The sequence below is a fragment of the Chrysoperla carnea genome, chromosome 3, assembly GCF_905475395.1.
Source record: "Chrysoperla carnea chromosome 3, inChrCarn1.1, whole genome shotgun sequence".
In the NCBI taxonomy this organism is placed as follows: domain Eukaryota; kingdom Metazoa; phylum Arthropoda; class Insecta; order Neuroptera; family Chrysopidae; genus Chrysoperla; species Chrysoperla carnea.
The window spans coordinates 65,444,610-65,466,648 of NC_058339.1; the positions used below are offsets into that span (position 1 = coordinate 65,444,610).

The following is a 22,039-nucleotide window of genomic DNA, read 5'->3' on the forward strand; positions in this document are numbered from 1 at the left end:
TCAAATAAAAAGTAAGTAATTGCACTGTGCATTTTTAAATTATTGAACAAAAAATTTTATCACAGTAATTTATTTATGATGTTGTTACAAAAATTTATTAATATATAAAAATGTTCCCAAGTTTTAATTGACTTTAAATGCTAAAGAAAAAATGACGTCTGTTTTGACATTTTAGAATTATACGCAATGGGTTGTATTCAGGAAAATTTTTTTAATATAAATTTTTCCTTATAAGCCTAAAATTTGTTTTCATATATGAGAACAGAGTACCCGTTTAATTTTACGTCTTTAAACGGAACATATGAAAAACAAATGGTTATTATTCATTGAAAGTTTTATTTTTTCATTCACTGTAAGTAAAAAAAGTAGCAAAATGAAGGAAATTCGCTTTTTGAATTGCTAGGTTATTGTCTATTGGTAACTGATAATTGCAACCCGCGCCAATTGGTGATAATAATTCGTACCAATTAAAACAGGAAGTGAACCCTTTTTCGGTAATTTCAATGTATACTACACCAGATGACAATTTTGTTACTTACCATTTTTAAAGGCCAATCAAAATATGCAAATCAAATAAATACCACCAACTTGCGTTAATAATTCGTACTAATTAAAACAGGAAGTGGACCCGATTTCAGTAGTTCCAATTTAGACTACCAGGTTACTTACCATTTTTCAATAGAATGTCTGTTGAAAAATTGAAGGAAATTTGTCGTTAAACTGTCACCTGAAGTACTGCGTAGTTCAAGATAGGGCCCTTTATTTATAAATGTGAGGAGTGCCACTAAAAGTTTTGTGTAAGAAATTCACCAAAACCAAAAACTTGTTTACGTAACTTGTATTGTATTTGAAGTAACTTATTATGTTAACTATTACTTTATTTCTCTATGGTTTCAATAACCGCACAGAGACACGATATTATAATATCGGATAATCAGTTTATACTATTTCCTGTAAGGCGGACTATTTTTTCGACTAAACTTGATAATAGAAAGTCAAAGCTGTTGGTATTGATAAATGATCAATCATATATGCCGCAGATGTAACTTAGTTGCAAGATATTAACAGAAAAACAAAAACAAATGTAATAAAAACTTTATTTTTTATTTGCAGTCAATGGAGTTCATTTACAAATTCAAAATAAGAGCATCATTGTTTTATTAATTAATAAAATTATTTATTATCCATAATAGCGCTTTTATATTTTAGGCACAATGCATTTATGTCATTGAATAGTTAGTATTCTATTCTATTCTTTTTATGTGTTAACAAAAACTGAAGCACCATTTTTGGGTGACGAAACAAATGCCAACCCTTCAAGTTTAAACACATTGCGTTCTTCGTAAAAACATTTTCTTAATTTTTCTATAAACTCATCAACTTTCTCCGGCTTAACAAGACTAACTGAGCAACCTCCCCACCTGCCAAAAAAAAAAAAAAAATAAATAATAATAATAATCAAAATTTTTACTTAAATGGAGAAGAGTAATAGAATATTTAAAAAAAATACAGACCCTGCACCTGTTAAACGCGAGCCGAGAGCAACAGTTCTTGATATTTGTACAATTTCATCCAAATTTTCATGACTACATTCGTAGAGTTTTTGTAAACTATCATGACTCTCATTCATTAATTTTCCAAGTTGAACTAACGTATCCGAATTGTTAGCTGTACCTAATCGTACTTGTTCACAGAGATTGTAAAAGGTGGTTACACGTAAGGCCTCTGAAAAAAAATTGTATACTACGGTAGCAAAAACGAGAATTGGTTTAAAGTGGTGGCTTACCTTCGTAAACATGTAGCGATCTTTGTTTCAGGTAAAAAGTAGTTAAATGTTTCGTATTATGACTTAGAATGGACTCAAATTTCTCATTACTTATGTTAAATTCGGAACATAACTCGGTTTTTGTGTACGGTTCGTCATGTAATAATGCATTTACTAATCCAGGCATTTTTTCCAAGGATAAATTTAGCATAGTTTGTACTTGTTTTAAAATCGATACGGTTTCCCATTCTAAATTTTTCTTGTGAGCTAAAAGCTAATAGAGAGAAAATTATTAATTAATAAACGTATACTGTTTTCGTATATATCCGTTTGATTTCATAGTTAATTTATTAGGAGTTCAAATATAGATGTCACTACTTGTACTAGTTCTATATTGAACCGATACTAGAATATTGAACCGATATACTTGAACTAATTCTATATTGGACCGATATAATGTTTCATTAAATTATTTTTACCTTCGCAGCTAATTTACATTCCATAACACGACAATTGAAATCCGATGTTGCAGCTTTATTTAATTCCGATAAACTATGTGATATAATAAATGTAGCACCTTTGGGTAAGTAAACATCTTGGCATCGTAAAGGTGAAAAGTTGATTAATTTTGCACATCCTAAAAGAGTAAAAACAATGAAATTTATTCATGATTAGCAACGGTTCTTATAGTGGTTAAAAATATAAGCAGCTATGAGTGGGAATGCTTTAAAAATTTTTTCAAATACCTTCAGATGCTAAAAATGCTATAGCTTGATCCATTCCGCCACCCTGAGTTCCAATATACCTTTCACATGATGCACTAATATTTGCTAGTTCTTCTTTGTTTAAATTTAACTAAAATTTCCATTATTTATAAGTCTTAAATTTTTTGTTGAAAGCAAAGCGTTAAATATTATTATAAATAATCAAATTGCTACCATGCAAAAATATTAAACTAACCAACCTTTTTAGCGTAAGCTAAGGCCAAAACGGATGCGCTTACTAAGGCACTAGAACTTGACAATCCAGAACCAGGTGGTATATTACCGGTGACGGCCACATTTAATCCAAATCCAAAATCAACTCCACCGACATCTTGTATACCTTTTACACCACACAAAAAATAATTATACCATTTTGGAGCTTTTTCGTTTTCTATGTCGATACTACAAATAAATTTGAATATTAGGAACAATTTTGAAGTTAGATAAAATAAGTCACAAACCTAAAATTAGTAAGACTGCAAATATGTTCCCCATATTTTGGATCCACATTATTAATTTTTAAAGTATTTGAATCTGGAATAATTTTTACTGCTACTATAATGTCTTGATCCAAAGCCATCGGACAAACTCCATATCCGCAATAATCAATATGCTCCCCAATTAAATTAACTCTAAAATAGAGCAATAATAAGTTAACTGTAAAATTCAGCTCTTGTCATCAGTTGAAATTTCTTCCATGTGTTCTGATACTTATTACTTAAGCAAAACCTTATTCAAAACAGTTACACCTAAGTTATGATTGGGTGAGTAGACAATATGGCGCTCATTAGGCCAAACACATTATTGGCTATTCATGTTTGATACTTAGTGCGGACCTGGCCTCAGTTAATATTATTTTTAATGAGGCTTTACTGTTTTCGATTAAAAGTTGAGAAAATATTTGTTTTTAATGATTTTTCCCTTCAATTTAAATAAATATGATACTGTCTTATCCAATTTATCTGCTAATTAGTGCAGTCATAAGGTGTGGCGAACTAACAATATGTTCAAATGTCTCCCTCCACAAAGTAATTATTTTTAAGACAGTTAATTAAAAACACAGTTATTGTTTTTATGTACATTTTATTGACTTAAGATATAAAGCTTTAAAATTTGTTTTAATTTACTCATAACTAACTTTGGGCATTTTTGTTTGGATAGTTTCCAAATTCGGATGTTGTCTTCAGTTTATATACATAATTTTGGGTAATAAATAAAATTATTTAAAAACGATTGTTAACAAACCTTCCTGGTATTCGCACAAAATAATCAGGTTCAGAGTTATATTTTTTCACAAAATAAGTACGTAAATTATTGAATCGTTCATTATTTTTTGGTAATGATAATATTGGAACAGAATCATTTTTGTCACACATTTTTTTGAACACGTCTACAAATTTGTGAACGCTCTTCTTAATTTAAATAAATTTACTACTGACATAGATTTAAATACTTGAATTTGTTTGTAAACATCCTACGTATTTCAAAAACCGGCACAATTTTATTATCAGCAGAGCATAACCTTATCTTTTAAAGTAGTAGATAAGAAAATATCTAACTTAGAAATGTCTAGAGATTCATAATAATTATTTGTATAAACAAAAATGTTTATAAATATTTATAATTTAAAGCAATTATAATTAATCACGTATATATATACCTACAATATGTAACAATATTAACGTTAAAAAATAAGAGAGAATATTGATTTGTTTTCATATTGTGAACTGAATTGCAACTTCAACTAATCGGTTTCGTTTTTGGAAAAAAAATTTCAAACAAAAGTTGCTTGAAGTCTTTATATCGATAGCAAGTTTTTAATATTTTTATCTCTAATTAGAGTTTTTCAAACAAGATCCTCTATGTCATAAAAAATTTCTAAACTCTGCAAAATCATTGAATTATGGTTTATAAAAATTATTTGTAAGCGTTACTAAATGGGACCAAAAAGTCAATCTTTTTGAGTCTGTTTTCATAGACAAAACAGTATCGAATTTTTCGACCCAAAAATGTTGCTCACATAGTAGTGCTGTAAAAATGTTCGAGATAATCAATTAATTTTATTGTTGAAGTAGGGACGTGCTAATTTATGAGGAAAAACACTATTAAAAGTAATTGAAAAAAAATAATTAACGACTTACGTTGAAATATGTAAATGGCTTTCATTTTATTGAGTTGTTTTGCAGGGTGATACAAATTGAACACCGTATTTTAAATCCGTGGTAATTCTTCACTTCAATTTCAAAAAGATCGAAATTAATTACTGAAACTTATTTAAACTAGGTCGAATTCGTTCAACTATGAACTTCTGTTACCCGATGTGGAAAGAACTCAAATCCCGCCTCAAATCATCACTCTTCTCCGGTTACTGATGCACATCAAAATTTTCTTAATTGAGTGCAATTTGGGATTAGAGACAAAAAATAAAACAAATTTTTGATTAATATTTGATATATTTCTTAAAGTCTATAAAGATAATACTAGAGTTGTCAATTGTTTACATAATCATTAAAACTCCACAAAAATTCAAAATTATTGAGTTCGTTCTTATTTCAGTTAATACTTTACAGACACCCAGTCAATAATTAAATACAAATACGTTAATAATACTAAATTTAAATAATTAAAACATTTTACAAAACAATCATCAATAAGAAACAATGGCTAGTTTCATGAATAACGGTGGCAGTAAAATTGTACATAAAAAGTTAGCAACAAATTTGAATTAGAATTACAACACCAGAAGTTGATATTTTTAAGGACAGCAAAGCTAAGCGAAATAATATGAATAAAGCAAAATAAGGAAAAACAATTGAAAATAGCGCTTAAATAAACGTGGATTAGCACGAATATTGAAGAGCCGAAGAAACTAGCCACAGCGTTATTATAATAATACAAAAAATTAACTTATTTCGAGTACTAAAAAACTATGTACGGGTTTATTGATTGTATGCAATTCTAGACGATCATTTATTAGTTGATTACTTATCTTCAAAGTAAAAGGAAATTGATTTACCTACAGATTAAACTATATTAGATTAAAATAGATAAACGTATTTTGGCAAATAGTGTCATTAACTTTTGTAAACAAAATATTATAAAAATCTAAACTTATTAAAAGATATAAATTGTTTCTTAAAATCCAATTTATCGATTTAAATTGTGAAACTTTTTGGCTTAATTTGTGATGTACAATGTTATATGAAAAGCTAAAAGCAACAAGATATTCAAATTTTTATTATAACTTGATTATTTCAAATTTCGGGTTTCATTTGTAGGAAAACGTTTCGTTAACTGAAAATCAATTTAATACGATTTAAAAAAGGCTTTTACATACTTTTTTTATATGCAGCGGATTCAGAATTTTCAAAGCGATGCAATGGCAGTGAAATGAAATAAAAATTATTTAAAAATTTAAACACGGCTTTTGAACTTATTATTATTAACTATTATTTTCATCTCCAACAAAAAAGCCCTGATTTTCGTTACTCAAACCTTAATATTTGAAGTGGGCTAAAATTAAATTACCTTCCCGCTTTTAGTTTCTCTTAATTTCATTGGTCCAGCTTTCAACCTAAATATAATTCTTTATAACAAAAGTTTAGGTTTTGGTAAATTATAAATTTTATTAAAACCGTCCTAATTTAAAAATTAACGTCAGTGAAAGTTTTAAAATTAGACATAATAATTATAAAAAAAAAAAAATTATTTGTCTCACATTGCTTAAAATACATCCGTTTTTATCAAAAGCGTTTATTCGAAATAAAATTTTCAATCAATTAGTTCAATAGTATATCATCATGTATTCGGGCAGGAATTTTTCATTCAGAGAAGTACTCGACGAACAAAGCCGCGTCTTTGAAGATTAACGAAACACGAATGTGTATACTAAAATCCGAATATTTACCCTTTTCTGTACCTTGGATATAAAAAAGGTCCCATTAATCGACATACATTTGATTAATTTTAGTTGATATTATAGGAAAGCTTTTATCCAAGTAATATTTAAGCACAGTTGGAACATTGATTTCAATTACTTGGAATATGTTAACGATGGCGTTATTGGATCTTTTTCTGCTAATATAATTGATACAACTGAATATTGGTCTTTTTTCTACCAAGGTTCATTCATTAGTTTCACACGAATTAATTAAATAAAAAAATGTGATGTAAATCTTTCTTCAATTTTTAGTCGAAACTTTCTAAACATATTTTCACAACATTAAGATAACTAAGCTAAAAATAAAACCTACCGAATATTTTCTACGGACAAAAACTCAAACAACGAGTCTAAAATAATATCCACAACTATTTTTGTGATGAAACATTTTATACTTCCAAAATAAAATGTCAACGTTGGAAGCAGTTAACATTTGAAAAATTTTGATGATTATATATTTTATTATCTAATGTTATAGGCAACTTATTTGTTTATTTGTATTATGTTTTTATAATCAATTGGTCATTTTCCAGACCATCGAATAATCACTTCGTAGTTTAAACACTTAAATTTATTGCAGTGGGTTCACTCATTGTTTCCAACATTCTAGATTAAAGTCATGGATTTTATTGAGTTATAAATATTTTTTTAATAATAAAACTAGATTTAAGACCTTGAACGAGCATTTTGACATGCAGCGTGGCAATAAAAGTTGATATTAATTAAAAAATACAAATAGTATTTGCTTGGCGAGATATCAATTTCGAAAAATCCGAGCGTATGCATCGTTTCGTCTAAAGACCTTTTCATTTAAAAAAATGATTCTTTTTTTATTTCGGACAGATGTCAAAAAAGTGTTAAAGACAAATCAAAACTTTCTATCTTTGCCAAAAAGCGCTGTTTGATAAAGGTAAAAGATATTTATTTTCTTTACTTGGAAAAGTTTTTGGGCAACTGTCCGAAACAATAACAAATAGATGAAAAGGCCTATTAAGACATATTAAATGAAACGACCTCATCGAATCAGTATCTATCGTAGATCTGTTTCCAAATACAAGCCGTCATGTAGCCCATCACGGTTTGTCTTGTTATTCCTATATATTTAACATAAGAATGGCAGGGACAAAACGGTGATGGGCAGCATTATAGCAAGTATTTTGGTCTAGACGCTATATATTTCTCATACATGTCGATATAGTGCTTTGCTCTTAACGCCATCTTATTTTAATAGTAACTTAACAACTTATAGCGAAGATCACTATTATGGAGTGTAGAGGGAAGGAGCACAATCTCTATGTTTAAAAAGTGACCCTAAAATTGCACTAAATTAAGATGACATTGGTGTTCCAGAGGGCCATGCGTATAGATCATAGACATAGGAGAAGTAGGGACGGAGTATGAAGTTGTATAATATTCTCTCACTGTCTGGTACAATTATACTCCTTTGTTTTCCTTTGTCTATGATATACATATTCTTCGCTACACGAGTGCCACTATTTAATGGTAATTTGTGTACACTTTTTGATTCAAACAGCCATTTAAGATTCCCTCTACTCTTCATAATCACTCTGTTAAGACTAAAACGCAAGCACGTACCCATTGAGATCACAATTGTTTTAAAATTAAAAAGTATTTAATAGAACCCAAGACTTAGGATTATTTTTTTGAAATCCCTGTAATAATTAAATGAATGTTAAAATATTATTTTAGAGAAAATTATTAATCTAGTTTTTGTATGTTGACATTATTAACTATAAGCGTATTGATATTTATTTTGAAATTTGATGTCTACCTCCTTATAAGTTACTACCAACAAAGAATGAATATTTGCTTAAAACAATGTTTTTCAAATGATTTGTAAAAACTGTGACCCGATTTTTCAAATCTTACACATTAAAATTAACAAAATATAATTAAACCAGGTCTTAAAAAGATTTAGAATAAAAAAAATTTTTCTTAAATTAATAATTATACAATTTTTAATATTCGAGATGAAAAAAATTCCAGTAGAATTTTTATCTTGTTATTAAAATTTGAACTTTTCTTTAACCTTCAGAAAATTCTAAATTGAATAATTTGTTTATTATTGACAGAAAATCAATTATATTGTAACCAGAGCTTGAAACTGTCAGGGGAGAAGTTAAGAATTAGAATCTCGAAAATAATGGTAGAATTTTTGAACTGAAGGTGCCATGCAAAGTGATATCCTTCCTTCAACGCAATTCAATTATGAATTTTCTTTTTGAAATGTTGTTAGTTCCTTTTTCCATTTGATCAAGCTCATAAATAAAATTTTTGGAAAGTATAACCTCTTTCAGAAAGCGCCTAAAAGTATTTCAAAGACGCGAAAAAACCTTAGCGTAAAATGAACGAAAATTTTCTGTTTTATTTTAATATTCCGGTACTTTCTGGAGCAAAATAATTGCCGATATAAAAATGAGGGACGGATGTTATGGTTTATAATTTAAGGTATTAGTTTCAAATTCTGCTTACACTAATTTTTGGAAAACTTTAGCGACCTGAATGAAATTGAATAAATTAAAAAACCATCGAATTGGAAATGATAATAAATACGATGAAGGACGATTAACGAGAATAAATATTAAATGAGATCAAAGTCGAAATATCCTAATAATTAATAATACATTCGAAACAAAACAAAAAAAAATTGATTGGAATAAAAACTATTCCAAAAAAAAAAAATTCGGCAAGATTACGAAATCTTAAAAAACTACTATACAGTCTTTAATAATAATAATTAAAAAAATAGAGATATATCATTTTTGCTATCGTTTTCTCGTCCGTTTTTTTCGATATCCTTTACCAAACCAACCTGGTTGTACTTTAACATTTGACGTAACTAAAATATCATTTGAATTTTCTATATTATACCCATCTTGAGTATCAATACTATCCTCTTCTGCTAATTTAGTTTTCTTTAACGTGTCCGTATCTTCAGCCTCCGATTCACTTGTATAATCGCAACATTCACAATATACATCCTTACTCTCTTGTGAACTTTTGCAATACCTCTGGACTGGTTTTATAAAAATAGGTTCATATTTTTTGTAAAACAAACAACTATACGATTGATAACTATCAAAACAAAAATCGCATGTAGGAACTTGTTTTTCCGGCACTACAGTTTCTGGTTCTTGTAAATTTTTTGAATCATGAAAATCGTAATTGAAAAATGGCATAGGATTGATTATGCTATGTAAGCCGGAATAAAGAAAACTAGTTTGATATGGATACCAAGACGCGTTTAGTAATGCTAATGGATTTTGACCTAATGAACTATAACATGAAACTAACGTATTAAATGAATCGATTGGAATTAATGGAAAGAAATTTTGAGAATTTGATGAACTAGGTGGGGCAAATCTTTCCATATTTAATTGTCTTTTACTTTTACTATCCGCAAGTAAGTTATCCATTGCATAAATACTATCCTTTATTGGCGATCGCTTTATATCAATTTCGATGTCACTATCTGTTAAATCTATTACATCATCATCACACACTCCGATATCTGTTTTGATTTCTTCGATTTCCAGCTTAATTTCTCCTATTTCCGGTTTAATATCATCATCTTTTTTAATTTCAATTTTTTCGTCCTGTTTTAATTCTTTAACAACACTTTCTTTCATAATTTCAATTTTGTCCTCCCGTTTTAGTTCTTTAACAACATCTTCTATCTTAACTTCAATTTTTTCCTCCTTCATCTCCCGTTTCAATTCTGGTTGTGATGTTGTGTGATCTTCTGATTCCGTTATACTAGTTGCATGAACGAAAATTGGATCGGTTTCCCGTCTATAATCTAACACATCAATTCCCAACTCTTCCATGACTAGCTTCATAACTGCATCACATTTCCCGTTAATTTTTAGGGTTGCTTGATCGTCCTTCGGAGTCCATTGCAAATTAACAATAAATAAATTAGAACGTTTTTTCACTGGTTTATCCATTTGCCATAGCCATGGATATTTTTTTAAAACTTTTAAACTAGATCCTAGACATATGATTGTATCGGCTTGATCAGCATTCTTACATGCACCAGACCAATTTAATGGCCATTGTAACGTTCCACGTTCACCGAAATGTACGATTGTATCCACTAACGCGTTATTGCATTCATAACACTTGCGCATTGTTTTATGTGAATATCGTGCAGTGTTCTCGGTTACATCGAACAATCGCCAATATTCACGACTTGGTTTACAATGTTTGCAAACTTCTATTGCCATGTTACCGTGTAGTTCACTTAACACGTTACGGGGAAGACCTGAGCGTAAATGTAAACCGTCACAGTTTTGTGAAACGACATATTTTAGAATTCCTCGATGATATAACGTTGATAATGCCATGTGAGTGTATGTTGGGTCAGCTAAGCTTAAATCATGTGTCCTGAAACATTTAAAAATGGGAAGGTTTCAGAATCTACAGATTTAATAATAAACAAATAAAATTATAACACAATTTCACTTTTTAGATGGGATTTTTCTTTAATTCTTAAGGTGTCTTCAAAATTTCTTCAAAGCTGACTTAATATTCAGTTTATTTTATTCCTTTAGATCTTCTTTTGATCCTTAGGTTTGGATGTCAAGTATAGCTGCTATATATGTTGACCACAAGAATCAAATTATTTCCGAATTTTTCACTATTATTCATCATACTTTTTCCTGAATTTTTGAAAATTCACACAGTTTAAAGCCGCATTGAAGCTCTGTATATAACAAATATTCAAATAGAATATAGACACGAAGAAAATTTGTTCAGTCTGAAAAGATTCCAGAGTCATTTGAAGATTCTAATCCATACAGCCCTTCCAAATCGAGATAGAGCGTTGAGAACTTGTAGGTAAATTAAGAAAATACCTGTACCTATTGAGGATGCCAATTACCCCTCATCCCCACCTTTCTTTTGTATCGCTCTCCACATGGAATTTTGGACAATATCGCTTAATTAATTAATAAATTTTAAATCAGCTTCTAAGAAATTTTGCAAAACTACCTGATAGTAAAGGGTAGTTTTGCAGGTTACAATAGAAAATAACTAAAAAATTATCTTAAGAAAGCTCAATCACTTCAGCAGCTTAGGTGAGAATAAGAGAGATGAATTGAATATACTGTAACTTCGAAATTCTGACACAATATAATCGATTCGATAAAAAATTGAATTGAGAGAAACTTTCAATTGAAACAATTAAAATATTGCTTTAGTTAAATGATTTCTGCGTTGTGGCTGGCTGAGAATACATAGGCGTGGCTGCAGATTAGGTCAGGAAATCATTTAATTGTAGTTGAATTATCAATCTTTATCTTACTTTAAATTTTGATATTAATTACGACAAATGTTTGGATTAAAAGCTCTATCTGCTAATCTATAGCCATGTTGGAAGATTACAACTCAATAAATGAAAGATCATATTTACATTATTTAATTAGTGAAATTACGATTCTTCCTACCAAGGGATTTTTTGTTAAAACAAAAATTAGGAGCCTATAAAGTTATCTTACAAAGCAAAAACTTCCACAGCTATTAAAAACAACTTTCAAAAAACAATAATTTTCGAAGAAAACATCTAAAAATGTTGATCATATTCAAGAAAATTATATTTTAGATGTTAAAACAAAAATTAGGAGCCAATAAAGTTATCTTACAAAGCAAAAAATTCCACCACCATTAAAAACTACTTTACAAAAACAATATCCTTCGAAGAAAACATCAGATTTACATTTGTATTTTAAAAATCAACAAAATAGGAACTACTTACAAAAGTAAAAAAAATAATAAAATATGGAATCCAAAAACCAAAGTGTTGAAATGTGATGTGTTATAAAAAGTGAAGAGTATAATATACTATACCCAATATCTTTTCCCTGTTGTAATCTAGTCCATATTCCATTCGTTCCGCGATAATCTGGTATCCTAGCAGCAGTACTAATACCCGCTCCCGTGTATATAACCAAATGTTTGGAATCTCTGATACTTTGTGCTAACATTTTACATTTTAACCTTAGTTCATCTTTAGGTTCCTCAATCTCTAACAAACGTTGTTTTACAATTGATCGTTTTTGTAATCGTCGTTTAACCTCCTTAACAATATCTGCATACGATAACAACAATTCGAGTTCATCGTCTGATCGAATATTGTCTGGTTTTTGTAAAATTGCCGCAATCTTTTTAATTGATGCATTTCTTTCATCTTTGGCACAAATTTGGGTTGCTACTTGAGTTGATTTTCGTCGTGATATCCTTGAATGTTTATTGGTTACTTCCATTTTTCTTAAACTTAAATGGTGCTACGAAAATATGGATAAGAAACTTTCATTATTGATGTCAATATATATAAAAAAATCTTTAATTTCTCTATTTCTTCACAATTTCTCCATTGACATCAACAATCAACACCAATCAACATTGAGGTAAAATTATTAAGTATACCAACATAAAAATTCTTTACGATTTCTTAATTAATTTTAGAGTGTGGTCCATTTACTGAGGGGAAAGGGGTTGTCGAATGCATAAACAGAACAATGACATGGATGTTTTCCAATACCCCTTGTAGTGCTTGACTGTGTTGCATGTTAAATACCACTAGCACAAAATGATCACATCTTTTCTCTGTGTCGAAATTCGTGCTCTCTTGTATAATCGATAATTATTGTCATTTCTTTTTAATGAAATTGACAGTTTAGAAAATAAAAACGTAATTTTTTTATAAATTCGTTAGAAAGATAATATTAATTTAAAGGTAATATTTCTTCGTCCTGCAATAATGGTTCACGAAAGCTCGTTTCAATCTCTGCTTGAGTGAAAAAAAAGAGGTTTAGTTAGATTACTATTCATATAAGTTCAGTTTTATTATTTTCATTTGTTTCTTTTCGGATTTTTGTATATCGTTTTTAGCTAAATTCGCTAAACTGAACTTATATTTTTTCTAGACATTTGGTAATTTAATAAACATATTTGCTATTATCTATGTACAAATACACAGAGAGGCGGATTAAATGTCTAGGAGTGCCCTAGACAAGCTCCTCATCGTCGCCCCGCTAGAGACCATATATTATAAATTTTAACTAGATTTAATTAATTTGCTTTGCCTAGTTTGCTTTGGATATAATTCACGACATATACATGTAAAATAGCTTCGAGATTAAGATTGACTGGTGGATAAAGTGTAGTCTAAGCAGCTGAAAATATAGACTTCTAATTTGGAATATAGTTCACTGCAAGACGTTGAAATGCTCTAAGAATTTTTCGATAGCTAATCAACATATAATAGGATGGTTAAAGGATTAAATGAAGGAGTTAAAATATCAACTTTCCAAATACAATATTATTGCTAAAATTTGAGAAGAGAGTTAATTTTTACACTATAAATTTTGATCAAATTAAAATAAATATAGTATACAATTTCTGTAAATTATTTTCGTATGTGGAGGTTGCGTGGGTCACATTTGTTCACACCAAATTTTTCTTAAATTTTACTTCTAAAATCTTAAAATTTCAACTATGAATGCTTGACAATATTTGTTATATCAATTTCAAAGGCTTATTATAAAAAAATAAAATAAAAAATACACCAAAAATATTTTATTTCCAAATAAAATAAAAATTTCCATGTTTTATTGAAGGTAGATTAATTACAGGGATGATTAATGTACAAAAAATTACCTAACATAAAAAAATAAAATATTTTGATTCAAAATTTTTTAAAAACTGTAAAGTATAAATTATTTTAAAAATATTTAAAAAAAGCAATTCATATTACTTTGAAAATTAACTTGGAAAAGTGAAAACTTAATTTTTTCAGAGATATTTAGAAAATTTTACAAGCCCTGTGATTGGGTTTGATGCTTGTGCATTTTATTACATCACAAATTAGCCTCAAAGGTAAGGTTATTTTGAAATTTTATATTTCAAAAAATAAAATATTATTTTTAATTAACTTGTAATTTTTTATTTTATTAGAAGTCCAATGACTGATGGACCCATAGAACAAATTAAAAAGTTTGTATTCAAAAGCCGTTCACGTGTTAATGGTGATACGCAAGGCGAAACATTAGAGATTTTTATACCTGAGGTAAGTGACACAGCCTACGATAAAAAATTTTATATTAAATTCCAACTTTCTCTCGATTTTAGTTATTACAAGCTAGTTATTCGTTCTATACTTGGCCGTCAGCATCGGTGTTAGCTTGGTTTTTATGGGAACATCGACACGAATTACCTAGGAAACGAATTTTAGAACTAGGTTCAGGAACATCTTTACCTGGAATAATAGCAGCAAAATCTGGTGCAGAAGTAACTTTAACTGATTCAGCTACTTTACCCAAAAGCCTTCAGCACATTCATCGCTGTTTGGAAGTTAACAATCTAGTGCCAGGAAAAGACGTTCGTGTATTAGGATTAACCTGGGGTCTATTCTTACATGAAATCGCATTACTTGGTCCAATTGATCTGTTAATCGCATCCGATTGTTTTTACGAACCATCACTTTTCGAAGATATTCTAGTTACCGTAAGTTATATTCTCGAACAGAACACGTCCGCAAAATTTGTGTTCACCTATCAAGAAAGAAGTTCTGATTGGTCTATCGAACATCTTTTAACCAAGTGGGATCTAAAGTGTTGTATTTTAAACACAAATAGCTCTGATTCTGATTTTAACGTTAGCGAAATCTCCGGCGACCACTCCATACATTTATTTGAAATCACTCGCATCTAAATTATGGGAATCCGGAAGGTAGCAACCGCTGCTAAAGCCTTAAATCGTGTTTTTGTAGGTAATTTACCGTGGACAATAAGTAATCGTGAATTAAAACAGTATTTTTCACAATTTGGACTTGTTTCCCAAGTGAATGTAGTATTTGATAAGAAAAACGGATTTTCTAAAGGTTATGGTTTTGTACAATTTGCTAAAAAAGAAAGTATTCAATTACTTTCAGAGACACCAAACCATAAATTAGAAGGAAACGTTCTTACAATTCAACCAGCAACATTTTAACTTTTAATAATAAAATGGCGTCGTACGTAGATAGGTATTCAGATATAGAAAGCGATACAGAAGAGGATGAATTAACAATTCAATTTAATTCTGCTTCGAAACACTTACAAAAATTAGTATCCACCAGTAAAATCGATGATTCTTTGTTATTATCTTTGTATGGATTGTATAAAACTGCGACTGTTGGTAAATGTGACGTCTCTAGACCCAGCTGGTATGAACTTAAAGCGAAACAAAAATGGGATGCTTGGTCTCAAGTTGATGATCTACCAAAAGAGGAAGCCAAAGACAAATATGTTACCCTTATTAAAAAAATTGATCCAAGTTGGGAACCATATACCTGCACATCTGATGTAAATACAGAGAGTTGGGTCAATGTTTCCAGTATGGTTAATACTGAAGAAGAGCTTAATGAAAGCGATAAAACCATTTTTGATATGGTCAAAGAAGGCAATGTTGAAAAATTTAAAGAACTTTTAGAAAATAACACAATTGATATAAATTCATTGGATGAAAATGGTTTGGGTCTAATTCATTGGGTTTGTGATCGAGGTAATGACGCTTTATTGGAGATAATATTGGAAAATAACGGCAATGTTAATTTACAAGCTGAAGATGGTCAAACTGGTTTACATTATGCTGCAAGCTGCGGTCATGTTAAATGTGTTGAAACACTGTTGAAATATGGCGTGGATCGTAATCTACTTGATGAAGATGGAATGACGGCCTCAGAAGTTGCTAGTGATTCAATAATTGCAAATATAATAACAAATTTTAATAATTAGATAGATTTATAAGAAATATTATTACATAATAATAAACAAATTTTTTTTTGTTAAAGTAATTTGTGATTATACCATTTTTACACATTTCCAATTCTAATAAGGAATTTTTCCAAGTTTAACCTTTTGGAGATGCTGAGGATCCAATGTATTTCATTCAAATTTGGATTACAATCACAAAAATTTTAATTTAGCACTCGCCTTATAACTTGTTTTTAGTTGAAACACTGACGACCCGGCCATTCTATGCGAACAACCCGAGTGCTTAATATGGTAGGGACAGTAGAACTTATGTACCTATTGCTAGCTTTAGTTATCGCTGAATGCACAGAGAACTATCATATGTGATTGACATAATTCTGATAAAGAATCGAAAATCCAATTTTTAGAATCATCTACCGTTCAATGTGCCAAAGGACCATCAAGAAATTCAAATCATTGTCAAAGATTTGAATATAGAAAGACTTATGCCTGCCAGCATGTAACGTTGAGCGGATGTTTAGAACTTATTTGGAAAGGGGCAGAAATTTTCTACAAATTTTATTCGCTTCATTTCCACCCCCCTCATATCTCAAAAATGACCGCTCTGCCATATATATATATATATACAGAACCAAAGTATTAAAGGAAAATTTTTTTAACACCAAATTTATCCGAAAAATCATCGAATTTGGAACAACTGTAGCTCGTTTGAAAACTTATCATCATCCCTCATCCCTTGCCGATTTGCAGGGATGGCGGGAAGGGTAAGAAATGTTATCACTAAATTTTGTTGTTTTTTTAGAAACAAAATTTTTAAAACTACTCCAAAACTTGTTTATTTTTCTTGAAAACTGAAACTACCTTCTTGCAAACCCTTACTTAAACCATATTGTGTTGTAAAAAAATTTTACCACTCTCCTAATTTTCGTTTTTTTTTTATTATATAAAAAATTTTCCTTTAATACTATGGTTCTGTATATATGTTATGAGATAAAAGGCTCCCCCTCGACTCAGGAACATATTTATTACTTGGTAGAAAGTTAGGTTTCATAGATTTTTTGGTGAGCCATATCCTTAACTGGTAGACCATCATAATGATACTACATGGTGGCCATATTACTTAAAAATCTAGAAAACCTGAAAAAGTCAGGAAATTTTTTCATTTTCGTTCATGTTTCTATTCGAATTAGGCCAATCCTTTTTCGGTATCACAACGGACCCTATGGTCTAAGTGTGTCCCACCCCAGGACAGCCACTCTAACGTAACCTAACCAGTTCGAATTATTTAAAAAAATGGCGCATATGATCGTAATATCTTGAGTCCACTTTCTTTCAAAGCAATTTAAAAATACTAATTTAGTTAGGGAATTTCAATTTGGAAAAACAGTGCCCACCGTGTACTAACAGTTGGAAGCGATGAAATGGGTTAATCATTTTAAAATTAACAATTTTTAGGATCTAGTTCTAAAATCAATGTCTTCGATTCTTGCTTTCCAATCCTAAATTCGTTGTGGAAAAGATAGGTAAAAAAAAATATATAAATAATTTTTTGGTATATATTTTTAAATTATTACAATTTTCTTGAGTAATATAATACAGTAATTCTATTGAACTTTTATATATATATATATATATATATATATAATTGTGCACAATTGTTCAGTTGCACACATGGCAATGTAAAAATATTTTATAACAAATGCTTGAACCAAAAACCAAAATTTGAAAATGGTACAAAGTGTTTTTATAAGAATTTCCCATATGGACATGTTAATTTCCTGTTTTATGAGATATAAATTGTGAAAATTAAAGATATAAAGGGGGAAAATCAAAATATCACAGTAATAAAAATATATTAATCATGTAATCTTTTTGTGACCAATGACTTGAGTAAAAGTTCTAATAAAGGAAATTTTATATCTCAAAAAAAGGATTTCATTTAACTTAAATGCAAACTAAGATTAAAAATTGTCTATTGTTAGCGATTTTTTATAGTCGAATAAGGCCTCGTAGAAAAATCTAGAAGATAATAGATAATAAATATGGGTATTGATAATTTCTTGCTGTACCTTCAGAATTAAACAGGATTGAGTACATTCACCACTTCTGATGTATCTTGGTTATGTTTCGGAATTTCTGGACTCTTTTCTAGGTTCATGTAAGAATATAAAAGCACAAACATGGTGTTTAAAATGTTTTTTTAGTTTAGTTTTATAGACCTAAAATTATTGAATTGATTTAAAAGCATGAAAATAATAAAAATTCGGGAAATTATTTCAATTTGAAGTATTTGTAGTTCAGACTGGTTAAAAATTAACATGAACTCGAAACATGGCTACGAATAGTTTCACAGATTCAAAGACCTAAATTCTTTATATTTGATAGATATTAGAACTTATATTTCAATTTGTGAAACTACTTGAATCGAACTTCACCTGCATTCTAATTTTCAATCAGCAGATCCAACAACTAATTCAAATTCAGAGAATAACTTTAGACCCATATCCGATCTTTATGCTTATAGAAGTCTCTTATTAAAAGGCTTAAACTTCAAACATATCTCAAAGCATAGACGGATTATCTATAAGGCAAAGTAGACACAAGCCTACAGGCGTGAATTTACAAAGGGGCGTTTTTAAGGTACAACAATATAACTGTCACCCAGTAACAACTTTTCTTGTATAGTAAAATTTCAATGAATAATCTTAGTTAAATTATTTTTCGTTTATTCAACCAACTGACAACTATTGATATCTTCATTGTTTTCAGCTAGGATATACCAAGACACCGATAGTTGTGATATGTATTCGATATACATTGAATAAAAGAAAAATTATTTTTTTCCTTAAAGTCTAAATGTGCACGTAAATAAATAAAATTTGTTTTTTAATTATTCAAAGTGAAAGTAAGTAATAAAACTAATATGTACTGCAAAAATATCATTAACGAATAATTCTAAATTTATTTAAGGGCTTTTTCACAAAGGATACCATCTGTCGTTGTTGCTAAAGATCGTGAAATCGTTGTGATATCCATTAAGAAGTAAATGAATTTATAATTTGAATCAAATTATATTATCACAGTGATACTACGATCAACCTGACAGATCCTTCCTCATGCTCTTCAGCCTTTCATTTATTTTATTTGAGTGAAATTGATCAGCTAGTGTTACAGCTAAATTTATCTGAGAAACTAATGGTTTCACAAAATATCTAATAAAAATTGTACGTTTTTAGCGGGAGGTTGTAGCAGCATTTGGAATCAGCCAGGTCAAAAAAAAAAAAAGTTTTGTTTTTTAATGTTATGTTATCTAAAATTGGTTAGAAAATTAACAGGAAGATGTTCAAGTATTATGTAAGTAGATTTAGCGCGCGAGGAAATTCAATTTTTGCTTACTTTATTTTTTGCTTATTTTACTGTGAAAATCGCATCCCTAACCACGATATTAAAATTACTAAATATTTGTAAGTTCGAGGTTCATTGAGAGACTGAACATCTAATATAATAAATTAAAAATAATTTTCCTGGGATTCCGTTACGCTTTTACTTACATAAACTAACTACAATGCAGTTTTGTTGATCTTAAACTTCTAAACTTCTGGAATTATAAAACTTTTATACTTTTTGTAAGACCAATAGTTTTTCAAATTAACATGTGTAACGCTATACGTGAAACAACTGGTATATTACTAAATATGAATAAATTACTTCATTCAAAGTTTGTTCTTTTACAAACACTATTTACATTCGGTGTAAGTGAAAAAAATAAATGGTCTCATAACACTATCCTTTTTTATTTGCACCGATTGTAAATAATTGTATGCAAAAAAAAACCTATCATTTTTTTTTTTGCTTACTTGTTGTTTACAAATAATTTTTTTTAGCAAACTAAGACAGCAAAAAATGTCAAAACATTCATTTTCTTAGCTTTTCAATATTGATTTTTTCTTTTATTAACAGAACAATGAATTTTATTTAACAATTTTCATTAATCTCCATAATGGTATATTTTTAATCAATCAATAATCAAAGCGCTAGAAAAATTATTTTTGTGATCTCAATTTTATACATAAAAAAATTCATAGTTCAAAATAAAATAACATTTTGTTTTGAATACAAAATTATATTATAATTTATAAATGTAAATTTAATAATAAATATAATGAATTAATAAATGTAAATTTAATTAATTAACAACATAATTAATTTTAATTAATAAGAAAAATACATTATTTAGAATAATATTTACACAAATACAAATCGAATTTGATTTTTGCATTAATTATAACCCAATGGCAATTATCTTGACTAATTAAAGATTCTTTCGAAATATTTAACTATAATTTACGTTACCTGAAAAATGCGAACGGAGAATTTTCGTCAATCCCATCGAAAGATTGTTCTGGAGGTATTTGCACCTTGTTAGTATGAATATCTTCGGTATCCCAGGGATACAATTTTTTGTCAGTAGGAACTTCCTTTGTAATCCACTTAGGTACAAAAAAAAATTTTCCTCAATATACGAAAAAATGCTGACTTACGACCACAGATTTTATAAGAACCATTGTTCGATTCCAACCTCCGTTCATATTAAATAAATAAAAAAATAAATGGTTCTATTAGAAAATTATAAATGATCATCATTGGATTTAAAAAAAAACACTCGTGGTTCTGTGAGCGTTTATAGATATGAGCACACGATAAAGTCAGCCAAATTTGATAACAATTAAAAAAAAAGACAACATTGAAATGACGACAGTTTTTATGAGTTTTTTCATTTTATTACTAAATTTTAAGCACTTTTTGAGTTTTAAAGAACAATTAATTCAAAACACACACATTTTTTTAGTGTTACAATAAACTTTTATCTAAAAAACACAACTAAAACAATTTTCAATTAACCATAAAATATGTCTTCTATATTAACTAAATATGGCCCATATATAATAATTAGATATGTTTTTTTTTGTTTGTTTGTTTAATAATAATAAAAAGTACAAAAATACATTTATTATTGTCTTGTTAAAATTTTATAATTTTTAATGATAGATCAATAAAAATATAAATTTGTTTTATTTTTTGGGGATGAAACGATATTTCAGGTTGATTCGTTTATATTAATTAGGTTTCTTTCTCTTTATTGCACGATTTTTCAATTTAATTTTCATTTTTCCCATTATTTACTTAAATATTTTAATTTTAGTGATCAATTTAAAACAGTATTTCCTAATAGTTAATTGAATTTTTTTTATAGTGAAACTTCTCTCAGCTAATATTAAACTGGCAACTCATATTCGCTAGCCTGAGAGAATTTTCAATAAATTCTTCGAATATTTTAATACCTAAAAAAACTATAAATTTCGATTGATAGCGTCTTAGTTTGATTGCCGTCGTGCAAACTCAGGCGCACTCAAATTTAAATGTAAAATGTATGGCTCGATTGATGGTTGTAGAGACCTTGCGCAGAATTTTTCGTTTTGGATTGATGCTAAGAATATTCTCAGTGTGTTTCGTCTTTTTCTTTCAAATTCACTGCTTTGCAGGAAAATTGTCATACCTCGCAATTTTTGTCTTAAAGAATAATGAATATATGAAAAAAAGTAATACAATTTTTAGTAATTTTATTTTTTATATTCGCAGACCTGTTGTAATCGCAATGCGATATTGCGATCTAATAATTGTATATTATTTTGTTGTTTCATCTTATTACTTTTTCTAACCTTATTAGCATTCAAGTTCTTTTTCTACAAACAAATAATATTTATTTTGAGGCTATAAAAGGTGTTTTTTTCAA

The 22,039-nt window shown here is 28.8% G+C and overlaps 5 protein-coding genes across 6 annotated transcripts; 3 read left to right on the plus strand and 2 right to left on the minus strand.

Moving 5' to 3' along the window:
• Positions 1 to 1,126: 1,126 nt before the first annotated feature.
• LOC123294834 (N-acetylgalactosamine kinase) lies at positions 1,127 to 3,989 on the minus strand. 2 transcript variants are annotated; one of them, XM_044876005.1, is made up of 8 exons: positions 3,775 to 3,989; positions 2,991 to 3,161; positions 2,730 to 2,931; positions 2,512 to 2,620; positions 2,245 to 2,402; positions 1,787 to 2,039; positions 1,515 to 1,725; positions 1,127 to 1,421 (listed from the first exon to the last, which is right to left on the minus strand). In XM_044876005.1, exons 1-8 carry the CDS (start codon positions 3,903 to 3,905, stop codon positions 1,259 to 1,261), a joined length of 1,398 nt encoding a protein of 465 aa, XP_044731940.1. In that variant the 5' UTR covers positions 3,906 to 3,989; the 3' UTR covers positions 1,127 to 1,258. The 2 variants fall into 2 exon arrangements, with proteins under 2 accessions (XP_044731940.1, XP_044731941.1); XM_044876006.1 differs by lacking the exon at positions 3,775 to 3,989 and adding an exon at positions 3,279 to 3,468 and having other exon boundaries at positions 1,128 to 1,421.
• A 5,229-nt stretch (positions 3,990 to 9,218) lies between these two features.
• On the minus strand, positions 9,219 to 12,937 carry LOC123294833 (NAD-dependent protein deacetylase Sirt7). Its single transcript, XM_044876004.1, has 2 exons — positions 12,338 to 12,937; positions 9,219 to 10,876 (listed from the first exon to the last, which is right to left on the minus strand). The coding sequence occupies exons 1-2, from the start codon at positions 12,751 to 12,753 to the stop codon at positions 9,256 to 9,258; spliced, it is 2,037 nt and encodes a 678-aa protein (XP_044731939.1). The 5' UTR covers positions 12,754 to 12,937; the 3' UTR covers positions 9,219 to 9,255.
• Positions 12,938 to 14,239: 1,302 nt separating this feature from the next.
• On the plus strand, positions 14,240 to 15,202 carry LOC123294661 (methyltransferase-like protein 23). The gene is made up of 3 exons (XM_044875762.1): positions 14,240 to 14,368; positions 14,447 to 14,558; positions 14,621 to 15,202. Exons 2-3 carry the CDS (start codon positions 14,454 to 14,456, stop codon positions 15,200 to 15,202), a joined length of 687 nt encoding a protein of 228 aa, XP_044731697.1. The 5' UTR covers positions 14,240 to 14,368; positions 14,447 to 14,453.
• Positions 15,203 to 15,205: 3 nt separating this feature from the next.
• Positions 15,206 to 15,481, plus strand: LOC123294662 (SRA stem-loop-interacting RNA-binding protein, mitochondrial-like). Its single transcript, XM_044875763.1, has one exon. It carries the CDS (start codon positions 15,206 to 15,208, stop codon positions 15,479 to 15,481), a length of 276 nt encoding a protein of 91 aa, XP_044731698.1.
• A 14-nt stretch (positions 15,482 to 15,495) lies between these two features.
• Positions 15,496 to 16,277, plus strand: LOC123294660 (acyl-CoA-binding domain-containing protein 6-like). Its single transcript, XM_044875761.1, has one exon. It carries the CDS (start codon positions 15,496 to 15,498, stop codon positions 16,264 to 16,266), a length of 771 nt encoding a protein of 256 aa, XP_044731696.1. The 3' UTR covers positions 16,267 to 16,277.
• The last annotated feature ends 5,762 nt before the right edge of the window (positions 16,278 to 22,039 follow it).

What these genes read in the sequence shown, in the direction of transcription:
- LOC123294661 (XM_044875762.1), top strand. Translation starts at nt 14,454, where the DNA reads ATGACTGATGGACCCATAGAACAAATTAAAAAGTTTGTATTCAAAAGC. An exon ending in TAGAGATTTTTATACCTGAG is followed by an intron (nt 14,559 to 14,620) that starts GTAAGTGACACA and finishes TCTCGATTTTAG; the next exon opens with TTATTACAAGCTAGTTATTC.
- LOC123294834 (XM_044876005.1), bottom strand. Translation starts at nt 3,905, where the DNA reads ATGTGTGACAAAAATGATTCTGTTCCAATATTATCATTACCAAAAAAT. An exon ending in TTTGTGCGAATACCAGGAAG is followed by an intron (nt 3,162 to 3,774) that starts GTTTGTTAACAA and finishes GCTCTATTTTAG; the next exon opens with AGTTAATTTAATTGGGGAGC. An exon ending in TCGCGTTTAACAGGTGCAGG is followed by an intron (nt 1,422 to 1,514) that starts GTCTGTATTTTT and finishes TTTTTTTGGCAG; the next exon opens with GTGGGGAGGTTGCTCAGTTA.
- LOC123294660 (XM_044875761.1), top strand. Translation starts at nt 15,496, where the DNA reads ATGGCGTCGTACGTAGATAGGTATTCAGATATAGAAAGCGATACAGAA.
- LOC123294662 (XM_044875763.1), top strand. Translation starts at nt 15,206, where the DNA reads ATGGGAATCCGGAAGGTAGCAACCGCTGCTAAAGCCTTAAATCGTGTT.
- LOC123294833 (XM_044876004.1), bottom strand. Translation starts at nt 12,753, where the DNA reads ATGGAAGTAACCAATAAACATTCAAGGATATCACGACGAAAATCAACT. An exon ending in CAACAGGGAAAAGATATTGG is followed by an intron (nt 10,877 to 12,337) that starts GTATAGTATATT and finishes TAAATGTTTCAG; the next exon opens with GACACATGATTTAAGCTTAG.